The sequence below is a fragment of the Condylura cristata genome, unplaced genomic scaffold (genome assembly GCF_000260355.1).
Source record: "Condylura cristata isolate star-nosed mole 26May11 unplaced genomic scaffold, ConCri1.0 scaffold00007, whole genome shotgun sequence".
Classification (NCBI taxonomy): domain Eukaryota; kingdom Metazoa; phylum Chordata; class Mammalia; order Eulipotyphla; family Talpidae; genus Condylura; species Condylura cristata.
The window spans coordinates 39522566-39544976 of NW_004567108.1; the positions used below are offsets into that span (position 1 = coordinate 39522566).

Sequence of the window (22411 nt, forward strand, 5' to 3'; positions counted from 1 at the left end):
TTACCTCTGTTAATACCTAAAATAGTTGGAAAGAGATGGTAGATTCACCCAGCAAATAATTACTCACTTTTGGTGTCTATGTTAAGCACTCTTCTAGGTGCTTGGGAAGAAGGAATTAACAGAATTGATTAAATTCCTGCTCACAGTGGTGAGAACCAGACAGTAAACAAGTGAAATGTGTAAGCTGGCAGGTGGTGGTGCTGCCAACAGAGAAAAAAGAATTGGGGGAAGAGGTTTAGGAAATGACAGAGGCAAAGGAAATGACAAGTCCATTTTTAGTATATTCAGCAACAGCAAATAAACCAGCTGAAGTGGAAGAGATTACGGAGGTGAGGTAAGGGAAGTCAGAACATAGGTAAGCCATGGTAAAGTCTCCAGCATTTGCCTGAGCTGAGGGTCCAATAGCAGCTTTTGAAGCAAAGGTGTAGCACAATCCAGTTTACAAAAAGATTGTAAACTGATAGCTCATGGTTGAAAATAGATCACAAGTTTCAAGAGAGGAAGCTGGCTAACTAGTTAGGACAAGTGGGTAGTGGTGTTTGGATCTGAGTGTATTTTGCAAGTAGAATTCAGGACTTCCAAATAGGTTACTTGGGGAAAGGATGATTCCCAAGGTTTTTAGCCTAAGCAAGTTTGAAGAATAAAGCGGGAATTTAAAGAGATCAAAAAATCTGCATAAAGAATATTTATGGAAAGAGGTTAAGATTTGGACATGTGAAAGTTGAGATACCCACTGGAATTAGATATGAGTTAAGAGGAGAGGTCTAGGCTAGAGGTATAAATTAAGAATTGTGTGGACATGGGATTCAATTAAATTCATTCACCAAGATAAGATAAAATGTCAGAATGCCAGGGTACTCCCAACATTCAGAGATTAGATATGAGGAGCTGTAGAAGAGACTGAGGCAACTCTCAGAGTTTAAAGGAAACCTGGGAGGGATACCATGGAAGCCAAACTAAGAATATTTTGAGGAATGATAGACCAAATCAAAGCTACCCTTAGGTCAGATTGCTGCCAACAGTCAGGCAGGATGACACTGGGAAGTATTAGTGAGTTTAGCAATGTGAAGATTGTTGGGTCACCCTTAAAAGACTTGTTTTGGTGGAATGTAAGAATAAAAAGCCTGGTGGGAGAATATCAAAGAGAACATGTGGAGACAGCAGATTAAACACATCTGTAAGGAATCTTGTATTTCTGAATTTTTATTATACATACTTGGGTTTCAGTGAAGTCATATCTGTTAGAGCTTTATTTTGTAAAGTTATTTTGTGAAGCCTATTTCAGTTGTATATATGTATCTAAGTGCAAGTATATGTTTTTACACAGAGCATATATTTTAAACAAATGGGATACTACTATACATGTTGATCCTATCTGTGACTTAGACTTAAGGGAAGTTGGAAGACAAATTTTGACCTTGGTAAAAATAAAAGGTAGTGTAAAAGAATGTTTTCTAATTTATACTAACATCGTGAATTGGAAATGGCTGGCCTTCCAGCCTTTGAAAAATCTACACTTAATGATAGAAATGGACACTGATATAGACTTTGACTGCAGAAGTGATACTTTGAGCAATATGAAATCACTGAATATCAAAATCTTTTTCCCTGAGCAAATTGTATTCATAAGAAAATTTTAATGCCATTAAATGTGTATGTTGAACTCTCAGACATGTGGTTATCTAAAATACCCAGTATTCTAGAGAATAAAAATTTAGCTGAATTCTGTTCTGCAAGTTTTGCTCATGTAATGCATTGAAACAAAATCTCTGAAACAAGAGCGTTTTCTTCTACTTTCTTCTTAACATTGGCAGTAGATATTAAATAATATACAGGTTCTATAAAGATTAAAAACTCTCTTGGCCTACAACAGATCCATTGGGACTCTGTTCTTGTAAACTCATTTTACCTATGTGAGATAGATGCAATCCTTAAAGTAGCCATTTTATATATACCTTGAATATTTCTTCCATATGTTGATCGTAACATTGGTCAGTGCACCGCTCCCTAACTTTTCCCTGTAGCACAGTTAACCTCACCTTGAAGCTTTACTCTAGAAATAGACACTTATTTGTATAAAGCCAATTGAGGAGCTGAACTTTAGATGGGGAAGGACATTCAGAGATTTCAGATGTGTTGTAATAATCTATTTTTTAAACCTCATCAATTGATAAGCAGTTGGGAGGTTCAGAGGTTTTTTAACTAAACATTTTAGAAAAGTTCTTTATATGCAGTATTACTACTGTGTTGGATAATTGGATTTTTAGAATTGTTGACAAAAATTTTCTTGATTGAGCAGTTTTTTGCTACTGAAATATTCTACTTCTGAATGATTGGATCGAATGGCAGTATCCATTTCCATTCTATAATTAAGCGTTTAGATTTAGGATGTCTGTCTTTCATGGCAGTAAGTACTGTGATGTCTTCTGAATCCAGGAGCCAACTTAACATACTAAGTCTGGTGAGGCTTGGCAGTCGTGATACACACTGACTCAAAGACTTGACCGTTGAAGCTTGTGTTTTGAAACATTCCGTGAAATGCCTAGAAATAATCAACTCCTGCAATTTGGGCAGGTTGTCCAGTGTTTGAAAGAAATTTCTATATCCTTCTTCTGTGATTTTGTGATTCATTGGAAGATCTAAGATCTCAAGATTCTGGAAGCATCCATTGATTGCTACCTTGGCTATAAAAACAACAGATTATGAAAACATTATTATAAGGATGTCTCAGTTATGGTAGATAGGTTCTTTGATCCAACCTACTTTCCCTACAATCACCAAAAGTAGAAAATGCTTCAATATTTTCTAAATATCTCTCGGATTTCCAGAATGACACCACTAAGTCATTTCTTAACTGTCCCTCAAAAAAACGAAATGTTAGGTCAGTATTCAGAACAAGACAACACTGAATGAATCCTACAACATTGGGGTGACCTGTAAGCACTCTGCACGAATGCAATGAAGACAGACTACATTAGGACACTGGATTGATCCACACATTTGTATGATGGCAGGCAGGTAAAAAAGGACACATACAGTTGGCAGTCTGGGGGAATTCTACCAGAACTATTGATGCATGGGGGTCATAAAATAAAGGAGGCATATTTGTTCCCAGAGGTAAAAATTCCATCAGCAGCCAGGGCTGTAGCATAGTGTGGAGTCGAGGACCTGTGGTGCTTGGGGACTAGGGCCACAGCCTGAGGGCAACAGAGAAGGAACACTAGACAACAGCATCCCCTCTGCGCCACTTTTAGGATCTGTGCAGGTACCCCTCTTATAAACACTGTAGCCACTCACCCACCATACCCTGGCTGCCTGTAGAACCTACAGCAGCCAGTGGTAACCAAACACTAGTTATTTGCTTACCAATTTCTAATATGCTGTCATCATCCAAATTCAGGGAAAATGAGAGAACCCGGAGACATCGAAGATGCTGACACTGCTGGATAATCAGTTTGGCAACTTGATGAATCCCATCTCCATTAGGAAGGAGCAGTTCTTCCAGGTTACAAAGAGAACCTAAAGCATAGGCTATCAGAAGAAACAGCAATGTAATCTTCTACAAAGTCAAGCACCATCTAGAAGGCCCTATGTAGCATACAGGCTGTTCTTCCTTGAGGGCAAGAGAATGGTCTTCACCTTGATTGTCTGCTACTTTTAGGCAGTATTTCCCAACACTCTCTCCTGTGCTGAAGTCCACAGGTCTTCAGTGTCTTCACTCCTGATGGTTGCCATCAAACCTGGATCTCTTTAGTGACCTACCTCTGCCTGACTCTAGTACTAAATCCTCAATCACTGTTCTCCTAGCTTTCTTCACACTTTGATCTCTCCTTAGCATTGTACATTATTCATCAATTGCTAAATCCCCTAGGAAACTTTCTACTTCTGAGGCCTCAAACCTGGAAATGTTTAGAATACATTTCCTCTAGGATAAAACAATGAACCAGGCTTATCTTTTGTTTTCCCCATCCCAGTTCTTATATCAGTCATTTCTCCAAGGAATAAGTTCCTTTCAGGGAAGCTCTGGGTAGCTGGTGTGCCCATTAGTTCTAGGGTGCTTTGTAGGCCCTTGATTAACTGAGTTGAGAACTATGTATGTGTGTGTGTAGGAACATTGAGGGACACACATTTCTACATATGTATATAGATTTAATTATACAAGTTAAAGCCATGGTTCCACCTTTTTCCAATTCCAATTCTGGTATATAGGTGTACCTATATCCCAGAAACCTTTCAAACAACTGTTACATAACATGTTTGGAATAGTTATCTGACCATGGAATTATGTAATGCTATACTGATTATATCGTAATAAGTTAGACAACCTTGCTTTGAGTGAGATCAGGTAATTGGATCTTCCTCCTAATACATGACTTGTTGTTGTGTAAGATAGTCGCCTCAAAAGGATGAGGCAGAGTTTTCTCATTAGGATTAGTGTAGGCCTCTTGTCACCTTGGTGTAGGAACTAGAGGTCAGTCAAAGTCCACCAAGCCAAGCCTTTTCTGTGAAGGCTTCAAGACTAAGAGGTTTCTGTTCTTTTCCAAGTCTTTCACTTAAAGAAGAAATATGTATATCCTAAACTTCTAAGAAGAAGTTATCTCAATCTAAGAATCTATCTTTATTCTCAGAGTAAGTATGAGTTCATTTCCCTTCTTGTCTGTCATGTGAAGCCTTCCCCACTGTGTCCTTAATGCTCAAGATCCCAAAATACATGATAAATATCGCTGGTCTGCTCAATTCTATAGCATTTACAGCCATGTAAATTCAGTTTCTAAACATATTAAGTTGATTGTTTTCCTCACTAACCCATGTGATACTATTTTGATTACTTTTCCAGTCAGAAGGACTCAGAGTGGGGGTAATTTCTCTTTTGTGTCCTCCCCCACACACTCAATAGCTAATTAATACGAAATAAGAATTGGAGGATTGAGGAGAAAGAGTAAATAGAAGGCACTATTTTGTAAACATACCAAATTTTTCCGATGATTCCTTATCATTTATTAGTTGGCTTTTAAGGTTTAATATCTTGAGAGAAGTGAGGCTTGGCAAAGGAATGACTATAAAAGAAAAAAAGTAAAATTGAATTATGTCAACCACATCTGTTACCAAAAAGTAATTATGTTCAAAGGGTATTTCTAAATTAATAAGAAATTAATATAATAACTCAGATTGAAGTAATTAACTTGACTAAATAGAGTTTTTTCAGGAAATCTGATTATGAAATTTTTACTTCTGGAAACAAATATACCTCCTTTATTTTAGAATTCCTTTGTACATAGACACAGATTACCACAGTTTTGTACTTTAACATAAATTGCATTTTCAAAATTTTTTTATAAGTGTTTAAAATTAATGTGTGTCCACAGAAACATACTAAACCAAAACATTACAATTATAGCTCTTACCAAAAGGGAGGGGCTTAAAAAATGGTCCAGAAAACTTAATTTCTTGGAGTTTCTTGCAGGAGGCAAGTGCAGTCATGAGAGACTCAAAATCCGAAAAGACATGACATTTCAGGTGTAACACATGAAGGTTTGGGGAGTTCTGAATTAATTTGACTGTAAAATATCAAATATGTCAGAAATTTGAGATTAAAAGTTTCTATCAGAATTAGCCATGTAATTTATCATTCTGTCTCAAGAATACCATATTAAAACAAAGCACCAACATAGTGATCCAAGAATCAGGGGTTCAGTTCAGGTTCTGCAACTAACTAGTGAGCTTTGTGAACTTGGACAGGAACAGAACACTGCCTAGGAATCAGTTTTCTGTAAAATAGGGCATTGATGCAGATCACCTTCCCCTTTAACATCCTATGTTTGCACATGACATTTACACAATTGAATACCATAGAAAGAAATGTAAAGGCAGTGACAACTTTGAAGCAAAAACTAAGCTGATGCCCAGATGCAGGAAAATGAAACAGTATCACATCTAACTTCAATGATTTTTTTTTTTTTGCATCGGACTCTGCATTGTCAAATCCATTGCAATTTACATTTCCTAGGCCTCCAGTGTTCAGTTGTTACTAAAGTAACAGACCAATAATACCTAAATCATTGAGAAAGATGGCTGCACAAATTGTCTGTCAACGATGAGGGCAAGCTAGTGAAAAATCAACAAATACTTCTGATGGATACCAACCCACAATTTCATTCCCCTGATCTGGCACACTTCTAAGTTGCAATGTGAGCTGTTTTAAAAAATACAAGATAAAAGAACTCTATAAACTATTTTGGAAAGGCAGTATACCATGGTCCAAAGCTTCGACTTATTTCTCCAAACTCCAGATCTACCACTTCCTTAACTGGGTAACCTTGTGCAAATTATTTATCACCTCTTTATATAATCCTCAATTTCCTCCCTCTAAAAGGAGAATAATAGTACCTTGCCTCATAGTGTGAAGATTAAATGAGCAATGCTTAAAACAATTCCTAAGCATATAGTATGGGCTCAAAAATTACACATTGCTTTTTTCTTGCTTACTGAGAAAGAATGCCATTCTCACAGTTTATCATGGATATCTACACCCTCAGATCCACAGAAGCTTTGTTGGCCAGGTAGCTTTTCCAAATGATATGAAGTCGAAATGTCACCTTACCCAGCTTCGAAGGCCCATACTCAGCTGAAATTTGGATCACTAATTTTTCCATATGTTGGAAATTCAGGAATTCTTCTGGAACAACTGTAAAAACATTGTCTTTTTTATCCAGGTTCAGAGACAGTTCTTTTAGGCATGGAAACTTGTCCAAATTAGGAAGGAGTTGATCTAGAAAGCAGCAACAATATCCATTAATCTAAAGAGCTCCAAGAAAAAATTAGAAACTCATTTTGATTCACGAAGCTATATATTATCAAATAAAAACCTTTCACGCATTAAAGAAGGTTATCTATGGAGATACTGCTTTTTGCTGTATTTACTGGTTACTACACAGGAAGACCTCTTTTACTCTGGATGAACAAAAATATCTCCTCAATGAATAGTGCTGAGACAACTGGATTTCAGCATGCAAAAGAATGAAGGTGGACCTTACTTCCCTAACTCAAAATGGATCAGCAACCTAAAAAACTAAAAACCATACAACTCTTAGATGCAAACATAGGGATAAAACCCCATTGGATTTGACAATGAATTCTCAGATATGCTACCAATGCAACTGGCAAAGAAAGAAAATATAAATCAGACTTAGGTGAAAATATAAAACTCAGGTGCACTGAGTGATAGTTACAGAAAACAAAAGACAACCTATGATATAAAATATTTTCAAATAATGGCCAGTTAGGATTTAGAGTTAAGACTATACAAAGAGCTCTTGCTGGTTAACAGCAAATAAACAATTCAATCGAATACTGGAAAGAGGACTTAATAGATTGTCGCCAAAAAGACAAAAGCCAATAAACATGAAAAGCTGCTCAACATCATTAATTAGTGGGGAAATGCAAATCAAAATGAGCTCATACTACTAGGATAACTATGGGATTAAATTATTTAAAACCAAATGTTGATGAGGCTATGTGGAATTGGTCCTTGTGCATTGCTGGTAAGAATGTAAAATGGCACATACAAATGTGGAAACCAGTTTGGTGGTTTCTCAAAAATTAGAATTGTGGGCCTCCTGTGGCAGATGGGTTAAAATCCCAGTGCTATCAAGCTATCACCAGCCACTATGGCACAAGTTCGATTCCCAGCTGACCCATATGGCGCACACCTCTCCTGCCTCGCCCACTGCTCCCCTCACTGATGTATTTCAGTAGATCTGCCTGATCTGCTCCCCACTTCACCTCTGGTGAGTCCTCTCAATCCCCACACCTCTAACCTACACCCTAGTTCTTGTATGCATTAGTAAATACAAATAAATCTTTTTTAAAAATTAGAATTGCTCTTGATATAAACCTGCAATTCCACTTTTGGGTATTTATTTTTCCTCCCAACAATAAAACAGGATGCCAAAGAGATGTTTGTGCCCCCATGTTCATAGCAACCTGACAGTAACCAAAGGCTGAAACAGTGCATGTGTTCATCAGCAGGTGAGTGGATAAAATGCTACACAAATACAAGAGAGTATTATTCAGCTATAAAAGGCATGAAGTTCTGACGCACGTGCCAATGTAGATGAATTTGGAAAACATGCCAAATCAAATAAAAGCCAGACATAAAATGATAAACGTGTTATGTGACATGGCAACATACATTAGAACAGATGTTAGCAGCTACAGAGGAGGGTACTGTTAACAAACAGCTGGAGTTGATGAAAAGGTTCTGTAAATGAATGGTGATGGTTGCACAACATTGTGAATATACTTAATGTCACTAAATGATATGCTTTAAAATAGCTAAATTGGTAAGTTGTATGCATATTTTACCATAATAAAAATACTTGATAAATATTAACCCACGTATTAAGTGACCCTAAAGCAGGACACATACAAAGCACAAACTACTGGAAACCAAAGCCACATTAGCAACAAACAGAAAATAAAGCTCAGTAACAGACAAAATAAACCCTAGAAATCAGACTGCAGAACTGAGGTTATCAGAGGAAAAAGCTATCAGGCCCTTAGGGAGCACCAGTGGACTGTGTGAAGGATTACTGGTACACTATGGTGGGTGTTGTGTGATTAAATATCTAAGGTGTGGCATATGTCTCTAAAATACAATGGTGCATACCAAATGTTACCTCAATTAAAAAAAAAAAAAACAATGAAAAAGCATGTACCATTTATAAAAGTATTCAAATCATCCAGGAATAAATCCAATGAAAACTAAAGTCTGCATGAAAACTCAAGCACTGCTTACACAGTGTAGATGACATGAATGACAATTCTTCCTCCTTCTAAGCAAGCATGGTGAGGTGTTCACATGTCACCTTTTACTAAATATGTAAGCTGCATCTTTATTAAAAGTGCTTATATTTAAAATTTATCTGTGTCTGAAAACCACTCAGACATCTTTCACTAATTCATACTACTAAAAAAATGACTTAATAGTCTATCAGCAAATATTTATGGTCTCATCTCTGAAGATGTTTCATCTATCTAGAACTCAGGGGAAATTAAATTATACAAGAATAGGCCCTCCCTGGTGGCTCAGCGGGTTAAAGCACAGCACTGAGAAGCTGAAGCCACTTCCCCATGAGTTCGATTCCCGCCTGCCCCGGAGGTGACCACATGGCGTGGCAGACCTCTCCTGACCCGCCCGCTGCTCCCCTCAGCAGTGTGCTTCGTCGATCTGCCTGTTCTGCTCCCCACACTGTCTCTGGTGAAGCCTCTCACTGCCCCTGAGCCTCTGGCCTGTACCCAGTTCTGTATGCACAAATAAATAAATCTTTAAAAAAAAATTATACAAGAATAGTCCTCTAAAATATACCCAGATATACCTTGTATCTGGGTTGTCTCTGAAACTTCCAGAGATTCCAAAGAGTGCAGGGTGAGAAGCAATTCCTGATCGACTGTAGTCAGCTCATATTTGACTAAGGAGCACTTGGTGAAAGAGTCCTTACACTGCTCAAGAGCTGGGCGAATGCTTTCAATGAAGCCCCTGCTGCGGCTTAAATAGAGCTCAATGTGCTGTGAAACTGAGAAAACTTCCATTAAAAGCTCCACCATCTCCTGATCCACAGCATTGGTGTCAGTCACATGAACTTCTAGAAGGGGAATCTTGTGCTGCTTTGGAAAATGTTTCCAATAGCCAGTGCAGGTATCTAGTGGTGCACCTGAATACATGTTCAGAAATCTCTCCACATCTTCCTTTTCTTGAGCTGAATTCTGTGTCCACTCACTCCTAGATACAAAGACAGAAGCATAGTCTTCATCTATAGTTGGTGCCTGTGATTTGTCCATACAGCTTTCCAGGATTGAAAAATCCGGTATGTCTAACCTTGTATTTCCTCTTATGGAGACCTGGATACTCTTCAATAATAACAAGCTTTCTGGGTGGTCATAAAAATACTGTAATTTAAGTTCATCTAAAGTGAGGGTTTTCCCTTGAAGAAATTGAAAAATAAATGGAGAACATGCAGCAACAGTGTTGCTTTGATAAGCAATTTTTATGGCAATAGCCAGTATTTGTTTTGAAGCAAATGAAAAGTAAATTTGTGGGAAGAATTGATACCATAGCCTAATAATATTCGTCATTGCTGAAATTTCCTGCTGATGCCTCAGATCATCATTATTTTCAGATATATTCTCCAGTGACTCTGTATTATCCAACATATGAAGCAAATGAGATACAATTTTTGGTGCTGCCTTTGTTGAAGAGAAGCAGGAGACATAGTTCAAAAAATTATTATCATGACTTTTAATCATTATGGATGACTTAATTTGTTTCAAGTAATAAAGTCCCAAATCTTGATCTTCTTGCCTATCTGAATCAAGGAGTTCAACCAACCGCATTGCAGCAAGAAATTCTTGGAATGCATGATTTAAAAACTGATAGACAGGTCTCAGCCTTTGGGCTGTGAATTTACTCATCAGGTACATGGCTCTATCTTCATCAATCCCTGCTTCATTAAGATCATCCTCATTAAATGCAAAACAAGATGCCATAAACCCTTTCAAGGCCAGCTCACCACAGGCAGACACAGTTTTTTTGAAGTCAGCTGTACTTTTGTGTTTGAAGGAAAGGCATTCCATGTAGGACTTGAACACCAGCACATCAAAGGACTGGTCAAAAGAATCCTCAAACACAGTACTGAGTACTGCCACAAAGAGAGGTGTTCTGTGAATGCCCATCAAACTTAAATTCACCTTAAAATAAATCATAAATTTTCGCAGGTAGGTTATACTATGTGGAAAGAGTGTCCGTAATATAGAGACTGTATTATAAAAGGGAAATACTTTAATCTCTAGGATAGTATCTAGGTATCGGCAGATGTCCCTGCCCCTGCTTGTATGGACAGCAACTAATAAGCAGGTTTTTGATGAGTGGTTTTTTTTAATCAGTTTTTCTATGACTTGTGGAATTGAGCACATTTCTTTGTAGTCATCCAGAAGGAATAACACCTGACTCTTTAACTGCTGAATGATGTTCCTCAGGCATATTTCAGCAACAGCTCCTTCCTTCCCTAGGAGCTGGTCACAAATGATGTCCATCAGCCCCTGCTCCCGTTGAGTAGAGCTAAGGGAGAGATAGAAGACCAGCTGGAACCTATTTAACAAGGGACAGCATCCTGCTGCCCAGAGAAGAGCTATTTTCTTCAAAAGGACCGTCTTTCCACTGCTTGCTTCACCCTCCACACACATGACAGTGTTCATGTTGGCAAAGACCTCAGGCAGCACCACAGGTTCTTGCACATGACTGGTGATGTGTCTTGAAGCAAGGGACAGATCACAACCCAGCAACTCATTGGTGGAGAGACAGGAGAAGCCATCAAGCAAAGACGTGGAGTAGAAACTGGCCCTGGTATATGCTTGTCTCAGGTGCTCACTCAGACGCTTTGCCTCCTGAAGCCACTGACTTTCAGCCCGGACCATCTCTGGAGAGCAGAAAAGGAGGCATAATTACCAAAATGACTTTGTAAAGTGCCCTACACAGAAATACATGTGCATACCTATATAATCCCTTATGCATCACCAAGATCCTTACCTGGTGCTGTAATACTATCTGCTGCTGGATCTTCAAGACCGCTTTCACTGGTATTATCCTTTAAAAAGAAAATCTTCTATAATCAAAATTTACATAAGAAACTGTGTCATCATGGCACAAATTATCATTAGATGCAGCTTCTAAGCCTTGTTGTTAATGACATTTAATTTTACATACCTAGCATGTAAGAAGGTCATGTTAATCTCCTTAAAAAATAAGTTATTGGGCCTCCCTGGTGGCGCAGCGGGTTAAAGCACAGCATTAAGACGCTAAAGCCACTTCCGCATGAGTTCGATTCCCGCCTGCCGCCTGCCCAGGAGGTGACCACATGGCGTGGCAGACCTCTCCTGACCCGCCCGCTGCTCCCCTCAGCAGTGTACTTCGTCGATCTGCCTCTTCTGCTCTTCTGCAGGGTACTTTGTTTTTTCTTGGTGGGATGGCAAACAATATACCTACTTACAGTAGGGTGGGTAGGTGTTAAATTGAGAGTGACATGTATCCCATAAAAATACAAAGAATTTCTCAGTTTAAAGAGGCTCATTTGAATATATTTCTTTGGTTTGTAAAAGAAATGTATCTTCTCAACCCTGAGAAAGGCCAGCAACAAGTCAACCCTTTCTGTCCTCCAAATGAAGGTCACAATGGAATCCAGGAAAACTGGGTGGTAATTAACTCTAAGTCTAAAAGAATCTGGGCTCCACAGTAACAGGGATTTGCTCTATACTACAGGATAATAGGTACTCCTTGCTTATTCTAGTATTCCTATTTAAATCTTACAGATGACAGGTACTTAATTGATACTTGTAGACCTGTTTTTCTGATTACTCATTTATGATGTGCAAATCCTGTTCAAAAACAACTTTCAATCACATGATCATATAATGCTAACTTAAAGTGTTGTTTTTCATTACCATTAATTCAGAAAGTTCACCATCACTCTGAAGGTGTGGAATCACTTCTGTAGAGGACTTCATATTTTGGAGAAACAGACAACTAACAAAAGATAAAAGAATAATTGTATTCAATTACACATTTGTATTTTTTAAAAAGGCTTTAATGGCAAAAGTTTATAGAAGTACTAATTCTAGTGTTTTTCACTGTCTTGTGATGATCAAACAAGACATTTAAATGGTAGCTCTCAACAACAGAAATGTAAATGATTTATAAAGTGTGGATAACCAGTAAATTTGGTGGAATTAGTGCTTTTTTAATATCCATGACCAACTAAAATGAACCTAAATAATCAAAAGTAGTGAAGAAAATGCCATCTGTGGATTCTTGAACCCAAAAAAAGTACTTTACAAAAACTGTTCAAACCCGAATAAAGTTGGAAATGACAGCAATATACCATATCTTAATTAATGCCTTAATTTTGGCAAATGCCGCATGGTAATGTGGGATGTTAGTTTTAAGGGAAGCTAGGTGTGAGAGTATAGAATTCCTCTGTATTATGTTAGCATCTTTTCTCTAATATTATTCCAAAAAAAAGATTAATGTTTTTCAATTTCATCAATATTAAGACTAAAGAGGAACCTCGAGTATATTCTCTTAAAACTCTTTGCCAGATGTCCTAAAACTGAGACATAAATACCTTGTAAACTAATGCCTGTCATCTGGCTGAAGAACTGAGGGAGGAATTCTAAAGAGCTCTACCTATAATGATTGACATGGGCAGAAAATAAATATGAGTAGATCAATGGGAAAATGAGAACCAGTCAACTTTTCTGAGCTCATAATTGTGCTACAGAATAATGGAAATAAACAGAACATTTCAAATTTTTTGTTTTCCTAGATGACCTGGAGGAATCCAGATTAGTTACAGGAAGACAGCAATTAGGAATTCTAATGATACTGTTCAAGGTCACTGGGCCCATAGACCCATGAAGGAAAAGGACTCTGAAGTAAGAAAAAGTACAAATTGTTTCATTTAAAATGTATGCAGTTAATTGCCATCAGACTTGCACCACAAGAAAAGTTAAAAGAATTCTGAAGTTAAAAGGAACAGGGCCCTCCCTGTTAGTGCAGTGGGTTAAAGTGCTGGCTTGCTGGCCGTGACCACCTAGGTGTGAGTTCCATCCCCCCCCTGGAGGTGACCCACATGGCATAGCGGACCTTTCCTGTCTCGCCTGCTGCTCCCCTCAGCAGTGCACCACATCAATCTGCCTGTTCTGCTCCCCACTCTGACTTTGGTGAATTCTCTCACTGCGTCTGGCCTGTACCCCAGTTCTGTATGCATAAATAAATAAATCTTAAAAAAAAAAAAGGAAAATAACAGAAGGACACTTGGTCCTATCCACAGACATAGGGTGCCAGGGACAGAAATTAAGTGGGAAAATAGAGATAATGTTTTCTCTTTTTTAAAAGCACTTAAAGATAATTGTTAAAGTGGGCCTCCCTGGTGGCCTAGGGGTCAAGGCTCAACACTATCACCACTACAGCCTGAGATCTATCCCCAACCAGGGAGCTAACTCATATATATAATACAGGAGACCACTCAGTCTTGACTGCTGCTCCCCTCAGCAGTGTATTTCAGTAAATCTGCCTGTGCTTGTCTCCACTCTGTCTCTGGTGAGTATTCTCACCCCCTGCACCTCTGGCCTATATCCCAGTTCATATATATAAAAAATAAATAAAGGATGATTTTTAAAAATAACAAAATAAAAATAATTGTTAAATATATAGCACTATTTTATGAGAAAAATAATATATGTGGAAGTAAAACACATGAAAAGGATAACATAGGATAGTAGAGGAGAAATAAAAGTATACTGTTATATTGTTCATACATTATTATTTGAAGGTAACTAAAACATTAAATACACATTGTAAATTCTGGAGCAGGCACTGAAAAAAACAAAAATGTAAAGCTAGTAAGCCAACAGAAGAAATAAAATGGAGTAAAAATCACACAATTCAAAGAAGTCAGGAAAACAAAGAGAAATAGAAGATGGGATTAAAAAACCAATGGTAAATTAATAAAAATATTTAATGAATGAAAGCTGTTGATAGAGAATTTATGATCTTGATTTAAATTTTTAAAAAAGATTTATTTATTTATGCATGCAGAAGTGGGGTACAGGCCAGAGGTGCAGGACGGTGAGAGGACCCACCAGAGACAGAGTGGGGAGCAAAACAGGCAGAGTGAGTGAAATACACTGCTGAGGGGAGCAGTGGGCAGGTCAGGAGAGGTCTGCGGTGCCATGTGGGTCACCTCCCTGGCCGGGGATTCAATTTATGCTACAGTGGCTGTGATAGCTTTATAGTGCTGTGCTTTAACTCACTGTGTCACCAGAGAAGGACCTTGGTTTAAATTGTATACACTGATTACCTATTTTTCCTGTCTACTGTTATCGACTAATCTGCTTTGGGATTGAGAGTCCCAAGGTCTTCTTGGATTGACTCAGGAAGGCATTGTATAAATATACAAATGTAGATCCAGAGACCTATGAGCGCCAGACTTTACTAAAGGATTGATTTATGCTACAGGCAACCCCTGATATAGGTCATAAAACTGTAACTGTTTGAATCATCTCTTTCTATATTTTATCCTGAATAAATATTACTTATTTTACAATTGCCTTCTAAATCCATCTGTAAATATTTTCAGCTTATTTAAATGAGTAAAAGAGAAATTCATGAGTTTAAAGTCTAGCCATATTAATAATAACATTAAATGTACATGTTATTATCATCCCCATAGAAAACAGGGGGCTCCCTGCTGGTGCAAGGAGTTAAGTCACAGACTGTGAAACTATCCACAGCCACTGCAGCATGAGTTTGATCCCTGGCCAGGGAGGTGACCCACATGGCACCGCAGACCTCTCCTGCCGTGTCCACTGCTCTGTTCAGCAGTGTTATGTCAGTGATCTGCCTGTTCTATTCCCCACTCTGTCTCTGGTGAATCTTCTCACCACCCCTGCACCTATGGCCTGTGCCCCAATTCTGTATGTATAAAAAAATAAATCTTAAAAAAAAAAAAAGCAGAGTGGCTATATAAATATTAATTAAAAAGTACATCATACTATAAGTGATAAAATTATGAATATTGTAAGGGATACCACCAAAAATAATAAAAAAATATTTCAAATATTCTCTTATATAAAGAAAAAAGGCCAGGAATAGCTAAGCTGCTTTCCTGAAGGAAAAGAATAAGGAAACTGTATGGGAAATATGCTTAATATTAGTATGTAAACTAAAAAAAATTAAAATTTGGACACTACCAAGTTAGTGAGAAAGTAAACCAATGGAAACTCTATTACTATAATGGAAATATATTCTAGTGAGCATGTCAATCAGTGCCACATGTTGAAAAATGTTATGCACTCTTGTAAAGTTGAGTATGTGCACATGCATTAACTGAAAATCCATGGTTTGTTGTACAGCCTAAAGAAATACACATGCAACTGGAAAATATGTACAAAAATGTTCATCATAGTGGCATTATTTGAATATGCAATACTTGAAATCAACTCATGTTGAATCAACATTAATGGAAAAATTGTATGTTCATAAAATATTCTGTATAGCAGTGAAAACAAGTGGACTACAAATATATACATAACCATGGATGAATCTTAAAGTGGAGCAAGACAAGACATCATGAAGTGGCATGCAGAGCTCTTCTCTTTATTTACATTCAAGAACAGACAAAATTAAATGTGTATAAAGATACATGGTATATGACAAAACCATTAACCACTCACTTTGGAAAATATTTGGTATGGTCTTCTAATGGGCCATCACCTTCTTTCCACTTCATATATCCTCCGCAGGAAAAGCACTGAAGTTTGTCCTTTACTCCTACAGGTAAGGAAATCTGATCAGTATGACTTGCATGTGTATACCTTAATGTTTGGGGTAGGAACCACCATGACTTTTTTAGCAAAACCCTCTTTCATTTCTAATTAGATTTTGTGGCAAAAGTCACAAGATGTGTTACCAGCAATATTCCTCTTAGACCTTCTCCAATCAATGGGGTGATGAGCAGTCACTGATGGTGCCTAAGTCCCAGCAGTTGATGAGACCTTTCTCCCTTTAGTCCTGTTTTCCTGCCATGGAGATAGAGCTTTGCAAATCAGAATGTGGAAATGAAGCTCAATAAAGGAAAAGAATTTTGTCTGTTTTGCTCACTAGTGAATCTCATGGACTTTGAAGAGTACCTAGTATTTATTAGACCCTCAATAAATATTTATGTAATGAATAAATCAGAAATATATTTGAAACTCAAAAAATGTGTAGCAATCTTCACATGAGCTCATGAAGAATCAAATGCCTTTTACTACGTTATTCTCAGAACTGGAGTCAAGTCTCCTCTGAGTCTATTTCTCTGCAATGAAATAGGCATTTGGATCTGCCAAAGGATGGAATTAGAAAGTACTCTCCTTGGTCACCATTCCATGTGTGGAGGATCACCATTCCCTGTAAGCACCGCAAAACAAGAACAAAGGAAAACCTTCCATTGTGTCTGGCCAAAATTATGAGGTCCTAGAGTGTGCAAGACTGGAAGAAGGTGAAAGACTACTAGGATTTGTGGTTAGAGGTGGAGATTCAAAGAGAAAGAGGCTGAAGCCACCAAAGAGAGGGTCCACAAAGAACATAAGCAAATGGCAGGCAAAACAGAGAGCAGGGAGAACACTGGCTTTCTAAATACTTTAGATTGTGTGGCATTACACATGTTTTTTGTACTTGTCTGTTAATGTGACCATTACTTTGCTCTACTCTTTACTGTTCCATGAAATCTGCTTGACCTCTCAGGGAAAGATCTGCATGAACCTGCACTGTAGTTCAGTGTTCAATCTAGAGGTAAACAAAGTACCTAGAAAGGCACGACATTGTTTCTCTGATCACCTTGGGTAGAGATTTAGCTAAAGGAATCCAGCACAGTATGTATTAGAATTGAACTTCCTGATATCTGCAACTAAAGGGAGAATACTGTGAACCGCTGAAAATCCTGTTTAGGAATCAAAGAAGAATTTCCCGGTTTGTTAGAGACTTGGTCTTGCAGGTTTGTTTTCTTTTTCTTGCCCACCCAAGGCCTCTCTTGCAACCATGCTCTGTCTGATACTCAGTCAGACCAAGAAGCATCCTAGCTTGAGCCCACTCTGAATTTATTGCAGCTAAAGACCCTGGACCAGCACTTTATGTCATACAGGTGGCTTTGTTCACTTCAGATGTCATGGGGCAGAAAAAATAACCCAGGACCCTGAAACAAACTGGGTGCCAGTTATTATTACAAGTTCTAAGTGAATAGAGATTATAGCAAGAGGACAAAGGAAGGTTGTATTTCTGAATAAAATATTTCACGATAAAGCAGCTTAAAATTATGGGCTTCTAGAAGCCATCCACACAATTTTCCACTTACCAGAAAATATTTTCCCTATAGATGCACACAAAATCATATCAGTGTATTGTGTTTGGTTTACACTGATAAGTAAATATATGAAACTTAAAAAAAAATAATTTGCTGAACATGATGGAGCAGGAAAGGATTAAGCTCAGTGAAATAAGCCAGAAGAAAAAAGAAAAATGTCAGATGATTTCACTTATAGAAGGAATGTAGAACAACCAAATAAGGGACCAGGAAAAACAGTAATTATAATAAATTTAAAAACAAAATTAACAGGCAACTACTAATCAGAGACACTCTGCAGGGAAAGGTGCGGGAAAAGGATCAAAAGAGGGGGGAATATGTTCTTACACAAGGGACTGTGGTGATGCGTACGGGTAAATTGGTGTTGGAAATTTTTTGGTGACTATACCTGAGAGGAGAAAGTATGCATTGTACAAAAAGGAAGAATGATGTAGTGTATACACACACACACACACACACACATATAATTAAATTAAATAGAAAACTAATTTGTTGGCTTTCGCTTTCAAAGATAATGTGACAAAGTATGCTACTATCTACATTCCCAGTATCTCTCATTCTTCCATAGTAACAGAAGCTCTAATTTTTTATTTTATTATATATATATACATATACACACACATATATATTTTTTTATATCATTCTTCATTTTGCAGTTTTTCATCTCAGTTGTAATCCCCATGAACTTCCCACCACCAATTCACCCATGTGCCATTACCAGAGTCCTATGTGAGAAGCCCCAGTTTTTAGCTTGGCATGTTGCTTTACCTTACAGGAAAAAGCTTAAAGATCTCAGCTTCTTTCTATCTGATTACTAAGTTTGTATTAAAGACAGGGAGCAGAGTGTCAGTTTCTAGGAGAAGACTGAAGAGGAGAGTAATGTGTAGGATGTGAAAGAAATGACAAAATTATCCCAAAAAGAAAACTGGTATTATTTTTAGTCCAGATTTTAAGGTTTCACATTTGGAGTTTCACTACCGAAGACACATGTTAGGAAAAGTAGTTGAGAATTTATGATACAGCCAGGAAAAGGGATATAGAAGAAGAAATGACTCAAAGAATGGAGAACATTGATTCTAGATAAATAAGAGCCCGAGTACATCCACTACATGTGGGGTTACAATGGGCCGCAAGGCAAGTGCTTGGTACAAACTGCTGACTCACCTGTATAGAAAAGACCTGCTTTGGCCAGAGCTGCCACTCCCATAGGGGATGCCTGGGGCCAGTTCTTAAAAGAGTCCAGTCGTAGTTCTTCATTAGCAAAGATGCTGTCATTGCAATAACCTTGAATAAGAGGTATATGGGGAGATCAGCAAGCTTAATATTGAAAGTACTGGTGTTAAAGTTATCTCTCCCTATTTACAGATAAAATGATGTAATATATGGATATTGTTTCAATATGTTTTATGGACAAGGAATTAGAAGAAAAGTATAGATGCAGCAAGACAGCCTGTGTCAGAAATGCTGAACAGAGTGGTACTTCGATGGTAGGTATCTATTAAATTGACTCATTTCTAGTATGTTCATTTTTCTTAAAGATTTATTTTAGTTATTTATGCATAAAAGAGCTGGGTGCAGGTCAGAGGTACAGGGGCGGGGGTAAGAGAATTCACCAGACAGAGTGGGGAGCAGAACAGGCAGATCTACTGAAATACACTGTTAAGGGGAGCAGCAGGCAAGACAAGAGAGGTCTGCTGTGCCATGTGGGTCAGCTCCCTGGCCAGACATCAGTGGCTGCAAACAGCTTCACAGTGCCAAGAGTTAGCCCCTTGTAACACCAAGGAGGCCCTGTTCATTTTTTCTGTAAGAAAACATTTTTTTAAAATCTCATCTTCATGGCCCTCCCTGGTGGTGCAGTGGGTTAAAGCACAGCACTGAGAATCTAAAGCCGCTTCCACATGAGTTCGATTCCCGCCTGCCCCGGAGGTGACCACATGGTGTGGCAGACCTCTCCTGACCCGCCCGCTGCTCCCCTCAGCAGTGTACTTCGTCGATCTGCCTGTTCTGCTCCCCACTCTGTCTCTGGTGAACTCTCTCACCCTCCGCATCTCTGGCCTGTACCCCAGTTCTGTATGAATAAATAAATCTTAAAAAAAAAAAATCTCATCTTCATAAAAATAAACTGTTATAAAAAAAAGTTGTAAGAATAAAGGTATATTAAAAAAAAAAGAAAAAAAATCTCATCTTCATTTAGTATCAAAATAAAACAAGGAAAGGTAATAAAGATCCCCCTCCTCGCCAGGTTAGTGTCAAGATTTGAGAAAGGCAATATCCAGATAGCATTCTAAACATTAAACAAATGTATTCCCTGCACTTTGGGTGTCCACCTTATGTGGTCATCTTCTGGGCCTCTTACATTGGCCTGACTAGAGATTTGGTTCTCGTCTTCTATGTGGGTAAGAATTCAAACCTAATTAACGTTAACTTGATTCCGCAAATTATGTATCTGAAATGAAAGTCTGGCTCAGTGTCCCACTTACCCTGGGGTTTTCTGCTGTCACTACATTACAAATCTGAATATGTCTGAGTTATTACCTGGTGCCATAGGTAAATCTCTCTTGACCCAGGAATTCACAAAATGGTCTCCCTAAGGAATATTCAGATTCAAGTTAAAATTCAAGTTATCAACTGTTTGGTTTATAAAGTTTGTAACTATCTGCGAATAAAAAACTCATTTCCCACAAGTGAGGAGTCTTATTGAATTGAGTGGTATTATGTTAAAAAATCCCTCCCTTAATAGTTTTTAAAGATTTTTATTTATTCATACAAGAACTGGGGTATAGGCCAGAGGTATGGGATGGGGATGGTAAAAAAAAAAAGTCACCAGAGACAGTGGGGAGCAGGACAGGTGGATCTATTGAAATACACTGCTGAGGGGAGCAGCAGAGAGGTCTTCTGTGCCATGTGGGTCACCTCTCTGGCCAGAGATCAAACTCATGCTGCAGTGGCTGGTGATAGCTTGATAGTGCTGAGATTTTAACCTGTACCTCCACAGAGGCCCTCCCTTAATTTTTATGTCTTTAATGTTGGCATTTTAAATGCAGTACAAAAGAAAAACAAGCCTGGGAATGTTTACTTATACCCACTAGGAAACTTCAGGTTACTTTTTTTTTAAAATCCAACTTAAAAGTAAAGTTACTTTTAATTTTTTTAATAATATACTGTAATTAATACGGAACTATGAAATAACAGGAAGGAAACTGGACTCAGAAGTGGGTTTGGTATTAAGCAATGGACCTTCCCTGATCATTACACCCCAACTTCTTTCTGAGAAAACACACATCCCCCCACCTCTGGCCATGTTCTCTGCAGGCTTCTCATATGAGACACACATTAGTCAATCAACTCTCTTCATCACTTAAGGCAATTTGGGTTGGGTTTTCTGTCCTTAAAACTAGGGAATTACCTTTTACCAGTATCAAGTACCCACTGATAGGGCATAAAGTAACCCAGAAGCTGATAGCAGCTTTGAGACCTACTGTGGACAGTTAGATAAAGGTCAGAGTATCTCACACAGGCATTCAAAGGTGGGAGCCAAGGGAAGCCAGGGAGGGGCTTCTGCCAAAGGCCTGGAGGCCATCAGGTCAGATGGAACCCACAAAAAGGCACCTCTGGAAGAGGCAACCAACTCTATGGGCTCCAATGTAGGAAAAGAGCATGCTCTTCTTCACTGCCCGATGAGTTGTAGGGAAATGAAAGGAGGAAAAAACAGACCCTGAAGAATCTGCCCCTTCTAATTCAGATATTACTGGATTATCAAAAGCCAATCTGAGAAAAACAACTATTGTTATAAATTACCGTGATGCCAACAAATCCTTTGTAGCTCTCAATATACTGGGAAATTTCTTCTGAAGATTTCTTACTTTGAAGAAACTCACACCTATGATTAATAAATAAAGTTTACAGATACTGTGATAAAAATCCTGATCTATTAATGTTAGGATGATTACACAGAACATTCATTAAATTTATTTCTGTATAGTTAAAATTGCTAATTTTATTATACTTTGATAAAACTGTCCAAAAATTATCCCAGAAGTTATTTATGAGAATTATCATTGTTCCCATCAAATTGTTTATTTCCATTAGTGAGAACATCTACAATTAATTTATACTATCAGTAATAGTTTTAAATTAAAATTTCAGATTTGCTTCTCTCTTGAAACAAAATATGTAATACAATCAAAAAACCTGATTTACAAAAAAAAAACATGTAAGGTGTAGGGCCCTCCCTGGTGGTGCAATGAGTTAAAGCACAGCACTATGAAGCTACCACAGCCACTGCAGCCCAAGTTCGATCCCCAGCCAGGGGTGCGACCCACAGAGAGGTCTGTGGCAGATGTCTCCTCACCCACCTGCTGCTCCCTTCAGCAGTGTATTTAAGTACATCTGCCTGTTCTGCTCCCCACTCTATCTTTGGTGAATCCTCTCAAACCTGTACCTCTGGCCTATACCCA

The 22411-nt window shown here is 38.1% G+C and overlaps 1 protein-coding gene across 1 annotated transcript in view; it reads right to left on the bottom strand.

The window, feature by feature from the left end:
• Nucleotides 1–22411, bottom strand: part of NAIP (NLR family, apoptosis inhibitory protein) — a 27055-nt gene continuing 4644 nt past the window's right edge. Inside the window, exons 4-15 of the mRNA XM_004678456.2 lie at nt 21753–21834; nt 20490–20541; nt 19119–19238; nt 16288–16384; nt 12496–12577; nt 11585–11642; nt 9378–11474; nt 6602–6769; nt 5406–5558; nt 4971–5057; nt 3367–3531; nt 1–2684 (exon numbers count right to left, since the gene is read on the bottom strand). Coding sequence (XP_004678513.1) covers nt 2320–2684; nt 3367–3531; nt 4971–5057; nt 5406–5558; nt 6602–6769; nt 9378–11474; nt 11585–11642; nt 12496–12577; nt 16288–16384; nt 19119–19238; nt 20490–20541; nt 21753–21834 — 3526 coding nt within the window. The 3' untranslated portion in view covers nt 1–2319. The remainder of the gene's footprint in view (nt 2685–3366; nt 3532–4970; nt 5058–5405; nt 5559–6601; nt 6770–9377; nt 11475–11584; nt 11643–12495; nt 12578–16287; nt 16385–19118; nt 19239–20489; nt 20542–21752; nt 21835–22411) is intronic.